This window comes from Ruditapes philippinarum, unplaced genomic scaffold, assembly GCF_026571515.1.
Source record: "Ruditapes philippinarum isolate M1 unplaced genomic scaffold, ASM2657151v2 ctg372_1_1_1_1, whole genome shotgun sequence".
NCBI classification, from domain to species: domain Eukaryota; kingdom Metazoa; phylum Mollusca; class Bivalvia; order Venerida; family Veneridae; genus Ruditapes; species Ruditapes philippinarum.
The window spans coordinates 214,758-230,549 of record NW_026858913.1 but is presented as its reverse complement, the minus strand read 5'-3'; the positions used below and the strand labels follow the sequence as shown (position 1 = coordinate 230,549).

At 33.4% G+C, this 15,792-nt stretch overlaps 2 protein-coding genes across 2 annotated transcripts; both read left to right on the top strand.

Moving 5' to 3' along the window:
• Positions 1-1,468: 1,468 nt before the first annotated feature.
• On the top strand, positions 1,469-13,014 carry LOC132754658 (protein suppressor of hairy wing-like). The gene is made up of 8 exons (XM_060745312.1): positions 1,469-1,730; positions 2,810-2,924; positions 3,111-3,222; positions 3,843-3,958; positions 4,771-4,855; positions 8,585-8,729; positions 9,618-9,760; positions 10,480-13,014. The coding sequence occupies exons 1-8, from the start codon at positions 1,720-1,722 to the stop codon at positions 13,011-13,013; spliced, it is 3,261 nt and encodes a 1,086-aa protein (XP_060601295.1). The 5' UTR covers positions 1,469-1,719; the 3' UTR covers position 13,014.
• Positions 13,014-15,330, top strand: LOC132754665 (zinc finger protein 184-like). The gene has a single exon (XM_060745320.1). The coding sequence runs from the start codon at positions 13,028-13,030 to the stop codon at positions 14,462-14,464; it is 1,437 nt and encodes a 478-aa protein (XP_060601303.1). The 5' UTR covers positions 13,014-13,027; the 3' UTR covers positions 14,465-15,330.
• The last annotated feature ends 462 nt before the right edge of the window (positions 15,331-15,792 follow it).

Genomic DNA, 15,792 nt, shown 5'->3' with positions numbered 1-15,792 from the left:
ATCATTTTCATGGATCTTTAAATTTGTGGGATTGTTTGTTTTGGCAAAAATAATAAACTGCAAATGATGAAATTAAAATACTAGTACAGCAGATGAAATGCAATTTTGTAGGATCTTAACCCTTTACCTCATATATTCGCGAAACAATGCACTTTCCACCCTTCCCCCTCTTTTAGGCCTCAGATAGTGAAAAAATGTCCTGTTTGGGCCCCAAACACAGAAGGGGATGTGCCTTCTGTTTGGGGAGTTTGAAGGGGGCCGGCAGTACTCCTTATCGCCAAGAAAAGTTTTGGACTTGTGAGAGGCTATAAATGACCCCAGATTGATCATATGGTAACGTGTAACCAACACTGAAAAGCATTTGACTATCTCAATCCATTGAGAAGTTGCAGCACTTTGAAATCAATTTGATGGAAAAAGTCAATGCAAAATAGTGATTTTTGGCAATTATGAGATGTCCCCTCGTTGCCATGGTAACAGGAAATTTAAGCCTGAGCATGTTGTTACAAAGGCAATGGTCCAGTCAATATTTGTGCCAAGTTTGATTTGTATTGAAGCATTTTTTATAGTTTTATAGCAATTTGAACTTGTAATGGGAGACTTTTCAATGAAAACAGCCATTTTCACAAATTGCTCATGAAGTAGGCCTAATGGGTTAATAAAATTAGTGACAAATAATAACTATAATTTTGTAGTAGATAGAGAAGTAATAAAGTGATGAGGCACTTGCATTCTACAGTAAATATATAAAATATATATGTTTGGCTATGCAAAAATAGCCCATTACTTTATAAGTATCAAGATGGATATATTGTTTAATTGGGGTTGTCTGTGGCCAAGTGCTTCAGGTTACTGACTTCAAACCTTGTCCCTCACTGCCTCACCAGGGACTTTGGATTATTTCATTAGAGGAAACAATCCAGCTAGCTTAGGGAATATCGATAAATCTACTCATGCAGATTCCAGCTCATTCCTTAAAAACATGTTATTCTACGATCGGCAGCTGAGGTCTTCCTGGATAGTCACCATAATGACCATTAAAATGTTTGTGTGGCTTTGAACCCAAAAACATTAGAAGTGGGATTGAATAGTGTGATTAGGAAATTCAAATATAATGAGGTACTGAGTTGGTGAGGCTGTTATTGGAAAACATAAAGGGGGAAAACTGCTACATTATTTTCTTTGAATTATATGTAGCAGTTATTCCCCTTGGACTATTAATTTCTGTTGTTGCAGATTCTCCCCTTGGACTATCAATTTCTGTTTAAGTGATGGCATTTTTTTGGCATCATGGAGTACGAAAACAGTATAAAACTTATTATTTTAAAAAGTGATATATTAATAAAGAACACCGTATTTATATAGATTATATAATTATGTGTCTATTATTAAAATGAAAAACGGGGAAACTGATAATAAACAAATCCAAGCATAGTTACTCCCCTTTTATCAACATCGCCATGTTTTCGTATATTTCCGGTTGATTTGAAATTACTATTTTTTATTGACTTTATTATATAATCTTAGCATTTACTTATTATTATGTATCACGAGGTTAGAAACATTGGTATTGCTTGGTAAAAGCAAGTTCTTAAATCAAATCAAAAATAAGGAAAGTATGAAAAATAGAGATTGCTTGTTAAATATTTGATCAGCTCTATCTATTAGATTGGAAACGTAGTAAAAGCATAGACAAGACGAGAATAGCTGCAAATATTTATGATAAAAAGGTATGTCTCTTCTTTTGAATTTTTTAGTATCGAATATTTGATTTTAAATATTGTTGAACATTGATAGCTAAATTAAACATTTGAACATCTTGTAGGTCTGTTTATTTTCAAGATGAGAATGATAATCTTAAATTTCTTTCTGTAATACAACTATGAAAAATGTTTATAAGGTTCTAAGAACTTAAAAAAAAGTGTACCTTCCTGGAGAGGGAAGGTATTTCGTACACACAAAGTAGCACAATATCTCTGAGTCTGATTCGATGCATAGTACAATAAGTTGAACTTAGAATTCCCCTGCGGCCAATGGACACCAGGATTCAAGGGTTATAAAAGCCAAAGTAGCCTACAAGTATACTGATAATGCTCAAATAGTTACTAAGTAAGTGACATACCTGCCTTATTCTGTACCTGGGACATAATATGAACTATGTTCCAGACTGGATTCGTGTTAGCTCTGCACCTGACAAAAATCAGTTTATTTGTAACATCATCCCGCAAGTACATACAAAATTTTGAGTGAGACTAAAAAGAGAATTAAAGCACCACACTTAATACCGTATTACGGTATATACCCGACAGGGCACTTGAATGATTAAATGCTAATATCTTGCCTTTTCAACCGACAGAATGAACTTTAAAAGGGCTTTTACATCATTTCAGACCAATTTATGTATAATAATGAATGAAAAATGTAAGAATCGGCGAAAAAAATGATATTTGTCTATTTATTAATCATGATTTCTGCAAGTGTCTAGAGGTGTGTTTCAGTTCTGTATTGAGTTAAATCCAGAAAAATTTAACATTTAAGCTTCATGGTGCACTACTGTTTTTAATAGAGTAATTATGCTATGCTTACTTTTTCCAATAATATTTATATATTTACCATTAATATGTGCAACTCTATGTTTGTTAACTTTGCACCCCACAAATTTATTGATTAGCTGGGAAAATCCAAAATATTCTAATATCGAAGTAACTCTAATGAACGAAACATGTAAGTCAAGATTATAAATATTATCAGATCATTTAATGATAAACTATGGAAATGATAATTTTGTAGAAATGTCTGCATTTTTTAGCATGGAGAAAATGATTGAGGAAGAGAAGAATAGAGGTGAAGTTATAAGCAAACCAAGAGATGACTTTGAATGCAACATCTGTGGGAAGGCTTTCAAAACCAAGTACAAGTTTAAGGTATTTCTCTATTTATTTTGTAAGATTTTTGTAGTTGAACTGGAGGTATTTCTTTCAGCAAATCTGTTTCTCATAAATGTTTATTTTCATTTACTGTTCAGGTTTTTTAAGTAAGAATATAATTATCGTTATATGCACTAAATTAAATGATTGAAAGTTTTGAACATTGAAAGCATTGTTATTCAGAGACACAGAGGAATCCACGAAGAACGGAAAAAATACAAATGCGAAGTTTGTGGTGTGATCTTAACAGGAGAAGGTTCATATAAAAAACATTCTAGGAGACACTGCAGTCAAGGTTTGTAGGCCCTACATATATTTGTTTGTTTATTTATTGTTGCCATTGGTTACTAACATCGCTCACTCATGTTTAAATCTGTTTCTAAAAACACTGCTTCGATATTCCAGAAGTATTGATTTATGTTAAACAAACAGGCATTCAACACTTACATGAATAAGGGTAAGAATTAAATACATTAGTGATAATAACATAATCCTATCACTGCAATTCATTCATAACAAGACGCACAGGAATGACATCATGTTGGGGTGTAAGACAGGTTTTGCTAGCTACTATAAGGAAAAAGTGATACATGAAAATATTACTTTTTGTATATTCTTACTGAATATGATTAATATGCAAGAAAAAGAATCAAACACTCTCTGTTATCACAGACGGTAATATCTAGCTCTTGGGGTATCTCTTCAGCAGAAACTCAGACCCTTGTTACTGCTGTAAACAGTAACCATCAAGCTAAATATGTCTGTACAGGAAGCCAGTGTAATATTCGTAAACTTGCTGGGCAATACATGACACTAATTTATATTGCTGATAATCAAGACAAACACATTTTTAACGAAATAAATTATATTATAGTTTGACTTATCTTATCCGAAAACCTTTATTTTATTTTTAAGGTAAGAAGCAGAAGCAAAAACAAATTGTTGAAGATAGACCAACATTTGTAACGGAGACAGTGAATGAAGTGTGTAATATCTGCGGTAAGGAATTTGAAACCAAGTCTCAGTTGAAGGTATGTGTTTGAAGCTAGACCCATGTTTAAGTCCTGGTGTTCACAAAGTAAAACAATGTGGAGCCTGGAACAATTAAATGAGGTGATTAGAAAATCAGTAATTATTCTGCTATGAAAATGTACAAAATGATTGAAAATATAATTATTATTTTGTGTATTGAATGCAAGTTCAGGTTGGCTTTTTTTAGATTTCTTGTACATGCAAATCTTAATTTTCTTGTACTCACAAAGGTTTACAAGTGCATAAAAAGTTAAATACTGGCCTAAGCACCTGCAGGAGATCAGTTTTGTCAATCTAATCTTTTATGATTCATCTTTCATCTACACAAACCAAAAGTGATTACCAGTGCTGTCACAAGTACAGTGCACTTTCATGCAGTCTGACCAGGCTCTATTCTGTTTGTAGCTTATTTCTTTCAGCTTGACTATCCAAAGAAATATGAGCTATTGTACTCACCCAGGCGTGCAAGTTTGTATCTTAAAAAGCAATGAAGGGAATGGGTTGAAACGTCACACACTTATATATGAGAGCTTAATAGGAGGTCACTGTTATAGGCCTTTACCTCTTACATGGATTTGACAGATTTATTGCCCTTTTTTGAACATAGAAAATTCTACATTATCCAGGCTCTTGTTTTACTATGAAGTGCTTAGAACAGTCAAGCATGCTGTCCTACCAACAGCTCTTGTTTAATTTGATTATGATAATAGAACCCATTGTAACTTAAATGGACTATTCCAGCTTCAGGAAAGAGACATGAAACATGGAAGTTTAGAAGGTTAAAGGATAAACCATGTTATTTATTTTACAGAAACATGGAAAAATTCATACAGATACCAAGAAATATGATTGTGAAGTTTGTGGAACCAGGCATTGCAACAAACACAAAAATACAGGTATGTTTATCTGTGGGTTTTCCTGATTTACATACAAAAAATTATAAATGTAAATAAATCTTGCATTATAGCTAGAATTGAATGAATCTGAAAGCCATTGACTTATTAGTTATTTTATCTACCTTTCAACCCAGTGTGCATGAGTTCAAGCCTTGGTGGGTTTTTTTTATACACAGCACAGTATGTGCTTAGTCTAGGATTCATATATTTGTAGATGTGATATGTGTAGATGTGAAAGATATTCTTAACCCTTTCCCCCATGAGCATATTGTGAAAAATGGCCGTTTTCACTGAAAAGCCTCCTGTTACAAGTTCAAACTGCTATGAAACTATGAAAAATGCTTCAATACTAATCAAACTTGGCACAAATGTTGACTGGACCATTGCCTTTGTAACGACATGCTCAGTCTTAAATTTCCTGTTACCATGGCAACGAGGGGACATCTCAAAATTGCCAAAAATCACTATTTTGCCTCGATTTTTTCCATCAAAATTTATTTCAAAGTGCTGCAACTGCTCAAGGGACTGAGATAGAGTCAAAGGCTTTTCAGCGTTGGTTAAACGTTACATTATGATCGACCTGGGGTCATTTTCAGCCTCTCACAAGTCAAAAATTTTCTTGGCGATGAGGGGGACTCCGCCCCCCTTCAAACCCCCCTAGCAACTTTTTAGCTTTACAAGCAGAAGTAAAATACAGACTGTTTAAAAGCTGAGGAAAGCTGGCAACCCCCTGATGTATCTTTTGAATTGGGGGCGGCGCCGAAAAAGTGCTCAATTTTTTTTAGCAACTTTTCTCAAACGAAAACTTATGTTTGGGGCCCAAATAGGACATTTTTTCACTATTTGAGGCCTAAAAAAGGGGGGGGGTCGAAAGTGCATTGTTTTGCGTATATATGTGGTAAAGGGTTAAAGGCTGCCATTATGCCTCAGAAATGCTATTGTTTTTATTTCTTAAAAACTTTCTTAATTTTTTTGTTTTTGGTATCTTGTTACAGTTTCCAAAAAATATTCATTTGTCATTAAGTTAAACTATCCTTGCTTCTTTTGATTCGTTGAAAATAGGTATAAGAATAGTGAATAAGTATTTTGTATGGAAGTCTAAATACTACTTTGTTTACATTTTGTTACGTTTACAACACATTACTGCACAGTCAGTGCTATTTTCCTCAGCTTTTAAACAGTCTGTATTTTACTTCTGCTTGTAAAGCTAAAAAGTTGCTAAGTACTTTTACACTAAGTTATGGTGAAACATTAGAAAATGAGAATAATGTTACTATTAAATATAAATGCTATAAAAGAAAGTTGTAAATACACGTACATGTACATGTAAAATTTATGAAATTTTATCACCATAGTTTCCAAAGATTTTTGAAGATTGAAGACATTGTAACCCTAGGTGTTCACACATTGGATTGATTAGCATTTTTATTCCCCCGGGCATATAGTAATTGAACTGTCCGCCTGTCTGTCCGTCCGTCTGTCCGTCCAAGGTTATCCTAGAACGGCAAGTTGGATTTTTCTTAAGTTCTACCTGTACCAATGGCTCCATAATTTACACACTTACTCATCCATACAAAGTATATGATCTGGGCAAGTTACATAACGATGGCTTCCATTTGCACCAAGTTATGGCCCTTTTCAGCACTTAGAAAATGAATAATGGTTAACCTAAACCGGCAAGTTGGAAATATCTTATGTTCTATCTGAACTAATGGCTTAATAATTTTCACACTTACTTATCAATACAATGTACATGATATTGCCAAGTTATATAAATGTGCCATCCATTTTCCCAGTAATTTCCCTTTTTACCACTTTGAAAATAGGGCCTTGTATGGTTAACCTATTCAGCCAAGTTGGATTTATCAAAAAAATTCACCTAATTACTTAATTAATTTAATGATATCTTTCATATTTGGTAGGTGGATACCTTTAACGGTCCTCTAATTTTTTGTGGCGTTAGGGGTCTCTAGGTCAAGGTCACTTGTGTAAAAAAATAAATCTAAACATTTCTGCTCATACAGCATTTATTTTTAAGTTAATGTCTTTCATGTTTATAATAGTCATACCAAGGAGGTCCTCTTCCTTTTGCTTTAGTAAGGGGTCATTTGGGTCAAGGTCATCAATGTCAAAAATAGATTTCTTAAACTTTACAGGTGTATTAACCTTATTCTATTGACAGATGTTTTGTATATTTTGTAGGAACAAAAAATTGAGGTATTCTCATTTGGATGGAGGTAGGGGTCAGTTGGGTCAAGGTCACCGGTGCTAAAAATAGATTTTTACACTTTTGCTCATACAGCCTTTATATATTGACAGATTTGTATTATAATTGGTAGGAAGATAACTATTCTTCCTTTGGATGGAGTTAGGGGTCAGTTGGGTCAAGGTCAACAGTGCTAAAAATAGATTTTTACACTTTTGCCTATACAGCCTTTATATATTGACAGATTTATTTCATATTTGGTAGGAAAATAAGTTGCATGATATTCTTCCTTTGGATGGAGTTAGGGGTCAGTTGGGTCAAGGTCACCAGTGCTAAAAATAGATTTTTTACACTTTTGCCCATACAGCCTTTGTTTTAAATATTGTTATTGACAAGAATCTGAGCCGGGGGCATTTGTGTTTAACAAACACGTTCTTGTTTTATGTTACACATAAAAATGATTTCGATATTTCAATACAGTCGATGGTAAACAAACAGCCTATAATTAGTTACTCTTAAAGCAGCATGCCTCCAGATTCATGAAAATGGGAAATGTATTTGAAATTGAAATATTGGAAGTAAACAAAGAAAGTGATTTACATATTGCAAATAGGACTTACAATCCACACATGTTACCAAAAAGGGGTTAAAATATGCAAAACTATCCCTTACTGCATTTGTCACACTGTATGAATAGGGTGATAGATACAGTAACACCCCAGTTACACAGAGCCATCGGTGATTGATCGGTAGTTTTTTTAGCCAAATTATGGAGTGAACCGATGACAACGTATTGATCACTGATATCACCTATTGGTCACCTGTTTTCCACCTATCAACTGCTATTGGGGAAAGATTAGTTTCATCGGTGAAAAATTACCGATTGGGATTTTTAAACACGTTTAAAATTCTCGATCGGTGAAAATATTTTAAAAATTACCGACGGCAACCTATATCACGAGATATTCAAGCTCTTTATCACCGATATCACCGATCGGACAAAGATAACCAAATATGAATCACCGGCCATATCTGACGGAAAGTGTTTAACCACTGATGACTAGCTATCAAACACCGATTAATCAGCGTTACGCCCGATTTGGCTCCCATTTACAAACGATAAAAACCAAAAGTATTTCAGCATTTAATCATCAACTAATTCCCGTTTGAGTTTGCTGTCTGTCACCGATGGCCGTTTACACAGAAAACCAGAAATAAAATCACGCATGACAACCGATCATTACAGCGAGTAAATTTAAGATTAAATGACCAATTGGGGACCGACCGTCTGTGTAACTGGGCCCTAAAATCAGACAAAAATCACACAACTTGTAACTTATCACTTAAATCTTTTTACTTTCCTTAAAATCGTAGTAGATTTTTCTCCTAGTTTGATTTTTATAAACTATTTTGGCTCATCTGGAGACATCCAGCTTTAATCATTGATAATAAATAGTAGGTGTCGGTTTCATTTGAAATTGTGTGAAATAGATAATGAATTATGTCCTCTCTCTATATTGCAGGAAATGAACCTAGTGAGCAGAAAAACAGTACTGACAAACAGAAGCCAGTTATTGTATGTAAGGTGTGTGGGCAGATATTCAGCAGTATGAACTCTTTCAGAGTACATAAAAAGAAACATTTAGGAGTACGTTACTACTGCACAAGGTAGGGTCAAAATAATATGGTTAGAGATTTTTAGCTTAACTGTTCAGAGAATAGTGAAACTATCCTTTTCACTTAATACTGAGTTTTCTTTATGTATACAAATTCATATCACATTAATGGAACTCAACTGAGGTTTAAAAGCCTAAAAACGTAAAACATAAATTACATAGATCAGCTGGGGCATTTTAAACATAACAGTTTGAAAAAGATCATTTAGAAATATATCCAGAAATAAATGGATAATTTTACTTTTGCGCTATTTTTAGCATGATTTTAGTGAAAAGCATTTCAACGCTTTTCAGTTTTTCAGTCATTTTTCACAATAAGAATGATTATTTTAAAAATGAAGCAGACAAATGATCAGAAACATTGCACACAAGTTTTTGTTGTACACTTTTATCAAATGGAACATAAATTGCAAAAATCATTTCCAGTCCCATCATTGGAGTCCCTTTAAAAGAGTTTTGACCTAACTTCATACATAACTTCAAATCTTAATTGTAGGCCTTTGTCCTACACCATTAATTCTAGCATTAATTTTGTCTTAATTGTAACCTTAAGTTACGTTCTGGTCAAGGTTTTACCTTGTATCTGAAAGCCAATTTTTTCAAAAAGTATTCACTTTGAAGTGACATTATCATGACCATCCAAGAGTATATAGTGAGTGAACAGGTCAATCACCATTATATCAGTCAATCTTTTGAAATTTATAGTCATTTCAGCTCAACTTAACAATGAAAAAATTAGCATAATGTCACTTTTAGGTTCACATCTTTTCAGGTTAATAATTGATGTCTTGTATGTTACCAATTATAATGCAATATCATTAATTTTATGCTAGAAATTTCAGTGGAGTGGAGATTACGTTCATACATTCTGTTATTGTAGGTGTGCACAGTCATTCACTACTACAGATCAGTTAAAGCTTCATGAGAGGGGCCATGATGATGTCAGAAGTTTTAAGTGTGTACAATGTGATTCACAGTTCAAGAGAAAGTCCAACCTAACCAGGCATATGGCTATACATGAAGGTATAGTTATTTCAGAATCGCATAAACCACTGCACAGGAGTGTAATAATGTCATTAAATAAAAAGGATATTTCACTAGTGTTATAACATCATGACATTATTTGCATTATATACAAATATAGTGTTAAAGCACTCTAATGTTAGCTTTACACTATAGATGGACTCTTATTTACTATAAATCCTTCTTGTTTTGGGTATATGAGAAATTTAAAATTATATTCATGTAGATTTAATACTAAATTTATTGAACTTATTGAATAAATAAATATTATGCTCGCAGGGTCTCAAGTATAATGAATTTATGCAACATGTTAAATAAATTTAGTATTTAATCTACACTCATTCAATATCCTCTATATATACAATTTATTTGATAGTTTAAGAGAAAGTTTAATGTAACAAGGAGTATGACTTTTCACATAGGTAATGATCAGCTTATAGTCAGCTAATACTCCATTTTTCACATTGAAGTTCAAAGTTTAAGCTGTAGAAAGTCAAACAAACATTTGGCAATTATTTCAGGTTTCAAATATTAATTGTTCTCATTGTTCTTATATAATAAAACAAAATGTTAGTTCACATGGTAACCTGGTGATGGTTTTGATTTTATACAATTTTAATGGTTGAAACAGTTTCGCTTAGCAGTATTTTGTTTCAAATTCATTATGTTTTATTTGTTTTCAGCTAAAACTAACATTATTGTTCAAATTTTGATTTCAGGAACGAAGAAGTTTGTCTGTCACATTTGTGGTAAAGCATTTGTCCTGAATGAATCGCTAGCAGCACATATGAAAGTTCATGAAGATTCGCCACCATTGTCATGTGACATTTGCCAGGCAACATTCAAGTATGAAAATAGTCTAAAAACACATCAGAAACTTCATTCAAACCTAAAGGAGTTCAAATGCTCGATATGCAATAGAGAGTTTTTACGAAAGCGTACACTTGAAGATCATTTGAAATGTCATGAAAAGGGAACAAATAGGGTAGCGCTGCTTGCGAAACCTTCTGAATTTTGCACTCTGTGTTCGAAAGGATTTGCAAATGCTTATGGTCTGAAACGACACATGAAGAAACACAGATTAGGAATTTTGAAACATTACAATAGATCATGCGGGAAAAATTCAGCTAATAACTTGGAAGATAAACCAAATGCTGGTAAAGATGTAAAGAAGAAAAAAGCACCACAACGAAACCAGGTTGTGGTATACTCCAATCTGGTAGATGATGGGAATTTGTTCGAGAAAATTGATCCAAATTGTTTTGTTGAAAAAAGTACAAATATTGCTATTATCAGAGAGGAATATCATTCTAAACAAAATAAATATGTTGAGTCTGACAAAATCTATAACAAGGGTACAGCAATGCCAAGTGATAACCACAAACCAACAGTAGATTCTGAAGCTGATCTTGAAGACACTGATGAGGGTTACAGTAATGAAGATGAAGACTATTCATTATTAAATAGTATGGACAAAGGTCTTAAATCAAGTTTGGATATAAAAGCTAATAAACAAGAAACACCACGTGAAATGGAAACTGAATACCAGACTGAGTTATATATTGATCATAATCATATAAATACTGATTGTGATAATGCTGATGAAGATGTAAAGTTTGAAAACACTGGTAAAGGACATGAGAGCAATGGTGACGAAGTTAGTGCTGGAAATAGTGATGTTATATTTGATGCTCAATTCATAACGGAAACCACGTACATTGACAAAGAATTAGATATTGAAAACACAATTGAACATATGGCCAAAGATTTAATTGATGAAAAAGGTCTAGCAGAAATTGGTAGTGAAGGACATAAAAATGATAATGAATTTGTACCATTCATTGACAACAACATTAAATCAAAATGTATTAGTACTGATAATTTTGCATCAGCAAAAGATGTGGATCAAGTTGAAGGAAACACTCAAGAATTTGATTTTGAATACGGAAATTACCAAGAGCATGATGTTAAAGGTATTAAAGAAAGTCATATTGAAACTGCCGTTTTTCAAAGAGATGCACAAAAGATTGTTAACAGTTTAAATGTTGATACAATGACTGGATCAGAGCATTTGCAATTAAAAGTTATAGAGGAAAATCAGAAAGGCAACCATGTTAACCACTATATGGATACACATTGTTTTGAATGTATGATTTGTAAAACTGGAAAACTGTTTAAAAGCTTTGATAGCTTTAAAGAACACATGAAGAGAGACCATGATGAAATCAGCGAAAGCTACTTTGAGTGTTCAAATTGCCCCCAAAAATTCTATGATAAAACTGAATATGAAGCACATTTGAGAGATGAAAACCATGATTTGACAGAAGCATCCAACCTGCAATGTAAGTTTTGTATGACCATTTACTCAAGTCTGAAAAGTTTGCAAAACCATCTAAGGAAGTATCATAAGGATAATGATGGGACAATATTTAGGTGTGATCATTGTGAAAAAATGTTTGCATCAAAAGTTCTGTATAGAAATCATATGGATATTCACATTATTGGTAAAGCAAATTCTAGGCAACTGTGTGAATGTGATATTTGTGGATCTGAGCATAAGTCAATAGTAGCTCTGAGAAGACACAAAAGGGTCACTCATAGTGTAGAAGAGGATGATGTATATATGTTAAGTCCTCAAGGAAATGTGACGGTTGAACATGAGAATAATACAAAAAACAGGGGTGAAAATCTTGTAAGAGAAGTAATTGCCCAGCAGGAAGTATGTGGTGTTAAGGATGTTAAACTCGCACAAGAAGGGGATGGAAGACAGAACCTACAAGTTTTAAATTGTGACGGTTTTAATGTAGCAAACACTGGGAAAAAAGACCAAAATATATCAGGTTATAGTACACAAAGTAAAAGCAAAGAATCAGTGTGCAATCACAATGGTTTGGAAGAGGGAATAATTGGCAAACATGTAGACATGAAACATGGAAGAGATGAAAATATTAGTGTCCAAGATATAGATCAGTACGTGACTAAGAAAATTGAAGCAGATAAATACAGAAGTAACGAAAATGATACAGATTTGCGAAAAGACACCATACATGTAAATAAAAGAAAAAGTGACCAAGATTTTGTAAGCACCAATTCTACAAAGGAAAGGTTTCAGCGGAAGTTCCAATGCATTGAATGTGACAAAAGTTTCCACATGATGTCCACACTAAAACAGCATATGCTAGGACACAAAAAGGAATCAGATGATGTAACCAAATTGTACCAGTGTGTCGACATTGTGCTCAAAAGTTCATAAGAAAGTCTCAGTTAATGATCCACTCGCATAAATTTCATAGCAAATTTACGTATGCTTGTAACTTATGCCCTCGTAAATTTACCTCTGTCTTTTGTCTGAGAACTCACAAATGTGTTAAACTTAAGCAAAGTAAATATACTGACAAAACAAAACTTCATTTCAAGGGTAAAGTAATAGAAGGAGAGCTGATGAAATTCAAATGTGATCTATGTAATGAAATGTTTGCAAAACATTGCTGTTTGCAGGTTCATATTTATTTACATTCTACAAGTCGTTATAAGTGTCCGGTGTGTAAGAGGACATTCACAAAGTGGCGTTTTTTGAAACAACATATGATCATGAAGCATGGACTACCGTCAGATTCTGCTGCTGGGAAAGACAATGATCCAAATCTTTTGTCAAAAACAGATTTTCAAAGTCATGTTGTGGCATCTAAATCGGAGATGACTTTCAAATGTAGAGTATGTTCAGCTTCTCTATCATCTAACGGTAATCTTAAGAGGCACATGAAATTGAAACATAAGAGCAATGAATTGTTTATAAACTGTGAAAAATGCATTGAATGTGCGGAAATCCTCAAAGACCTTGAGAAACCAAAAGTACGGACGAAAAGAACATTCCCATGTAATTCATGTGAACAGACCTTCCCATCAAAATTATTGCTGGGAAAGCACCTAAACGACACTCACAACGTCATCTTTAACTATTGTAAGAAATGTTCAAAGAAATTTTCAAGTCTTTCAAATTTGAAACGTCATGAATTGATTCAGCATTCAGGTGAAGGGAAAGTGCAGCGTAATTTTATGTGTAACGAATGTGGACGATGCTTTACAGCTAAAGATTCTCTTCGCGTCCACATGTTCTCTCACACGGGGGAACGACCGTATAGATGTAACCAATGTAATGCTACTTACTCGCGGTCTAGTCACCTTCTTCGGCATATAAAAGTCAAACATGAGAATAAGTTGAACAATATTTGCAATTTCGAAGGATGTGGAAAACGTTTCTACGAAGCAAGCACTCTGAGAATTCACCAAAGATCGCATACAGACGAACGTCCATACGAATGCCCACATTGCCAGCAAAGATTCAGGACACTGAACAACAGGAGAACACATTTGAGAACACACGTACCTGTAAAACAGTTTGAATGTCACATTTGCTTGCAAGGATTATCAACGAAACATAACTTGTTGCAGCATCTACAGAGGCACGAGGATGCTGAAAAAATGAACCCTGGCTCTGTCCAGTATGATCCGAATTTCAAGTCAAATAAACGTGTGATAGTGAAAAAAATGGAAGACAAGCGGTTTGGATGTATGCACTGTCCGAAAATGTTCACAACTTCTCGGGGAGTTTATGCTCATCAGAGAAAAGCCTGCCGGGGTGTCAGAAAAGAAAGAAATATTGAAAATGATACAAGATACTATGTTCTGCAGTCAACCCTGTGAAATTAAAAGGTACATTATAAGTTACCATATTTATTATCATCAGAAATGTTTTAACAGTTGCAGTAATTATCTTCAAATGTATGACATTTTGATGAGTGATATAAGTTGTCCTCTGAGAGTCATAAATGGTCCTTATCTTGGAGACATTTATTGTTCACTTGGGTCTGCATTCTCTTTGAGATATTTAGCAGATGTAGAGAACGTTAGATAAATGTTGGTATAAAATGGACTGCATATGTAAACATTTGTCACAGAAACAGAAAGACAAAGTGGTATTTTGTCGTACTTAATACTTAATCACTTTAACTTTACTTTTATGGCTAAATAACAAAAGAGGGTTCAGTTTCATAGCCAACAGTACCATTTTAGAGATAGTAACAGAAACCAAAAGAAAAAGGTTTTGAGAAATAAAAATAATTGCAATTGTTTCTGTGGCGAGGGTGGCTTAATGGGCTTTTAATATGTAATTCATGTCTTAAATAATGCACAGATTGGTACTTGTTATACTTTTCCATCAACAATAATTAATAGTCACCATATGAAAATAACTTTCATTGTGTTTGCCTATTTTGTATTTAGTATTATACATGGAATGAAATTTTATCGCGTATTTTAACAATTTCATATTATTCACTTGTCTGCGACATGTACATACAATTTAAATGTGATGTTCATTAGATTGAAACTTGAGAAATAACTAAGTATAATAAATATTAATTTTAACTCATTCTAGCCTTTTGTCTTTGCATTAACAGAAGCGAGATATATGCATGTATATAAAATTCCACACACGATCATTTGATGAAATCTTATTGCCAAGTCCAAATTTTATTCCGGTTGAAGTATATTAATCATGACAAAATGACGGTAAAATTATGAGGTATGTGGTGAGATTACAGTAAAAGTAAGTGATTCGTGACGAAATTACAGTAAAGATATGTGATTACTGACAAAATTACTGTAAAATAATGTGTTTCGTGACAAAATTTCCGTATAAGTATTTGATTTATGACAAATATCGGTAAAATATATGATTGGTGACAAAATTACGGTTAATGTAAGTTATTTGTGACGAAATTCTGGTAAAAGTATGTGATTTATGACAAAATTACGTTAAAAGTATGTGGTTGGTGACAAAAATACAGTAAAGTTATGTGATTTGTGACAAAATCACGGCAAAGTATGTGATTTGTGACAAATCACGGCAAAGTATGTGATTTGTGACAAAATCACGGCAAAGTATGTGATTCGTGACAAAATTACGGTTAAAGTAAGTCATTTGTGACAAAATTCTGGTAAAAGTATGTGATTCATGACAAATTACTGTA

Coding starts and splice junctions, on each gene's coding strand:
- LOC132754665 (XM_060745320.1), top strand. CDS start 13,028: ATGATCCACTCGCATAAATTTCATAGCAAATTTACGTATGCTTGTAAC.
- LOC132754658 (XM_060745312.1), top strand. Junction 3,223..3,842: donor TAGGAGACACTGCAGTCAAG/GTTTGTAGGCCC, acceptor TTTATTTTTAAG/GTAAGAAGCAGAAGCAAAAA. Junction 9,761..10,479: donor GCATATGGCTATACATGAAG/GTATAGTTATTT, acceptor TTTTGATTTCAG/GAACGAAGAAGTTTGTCTGT.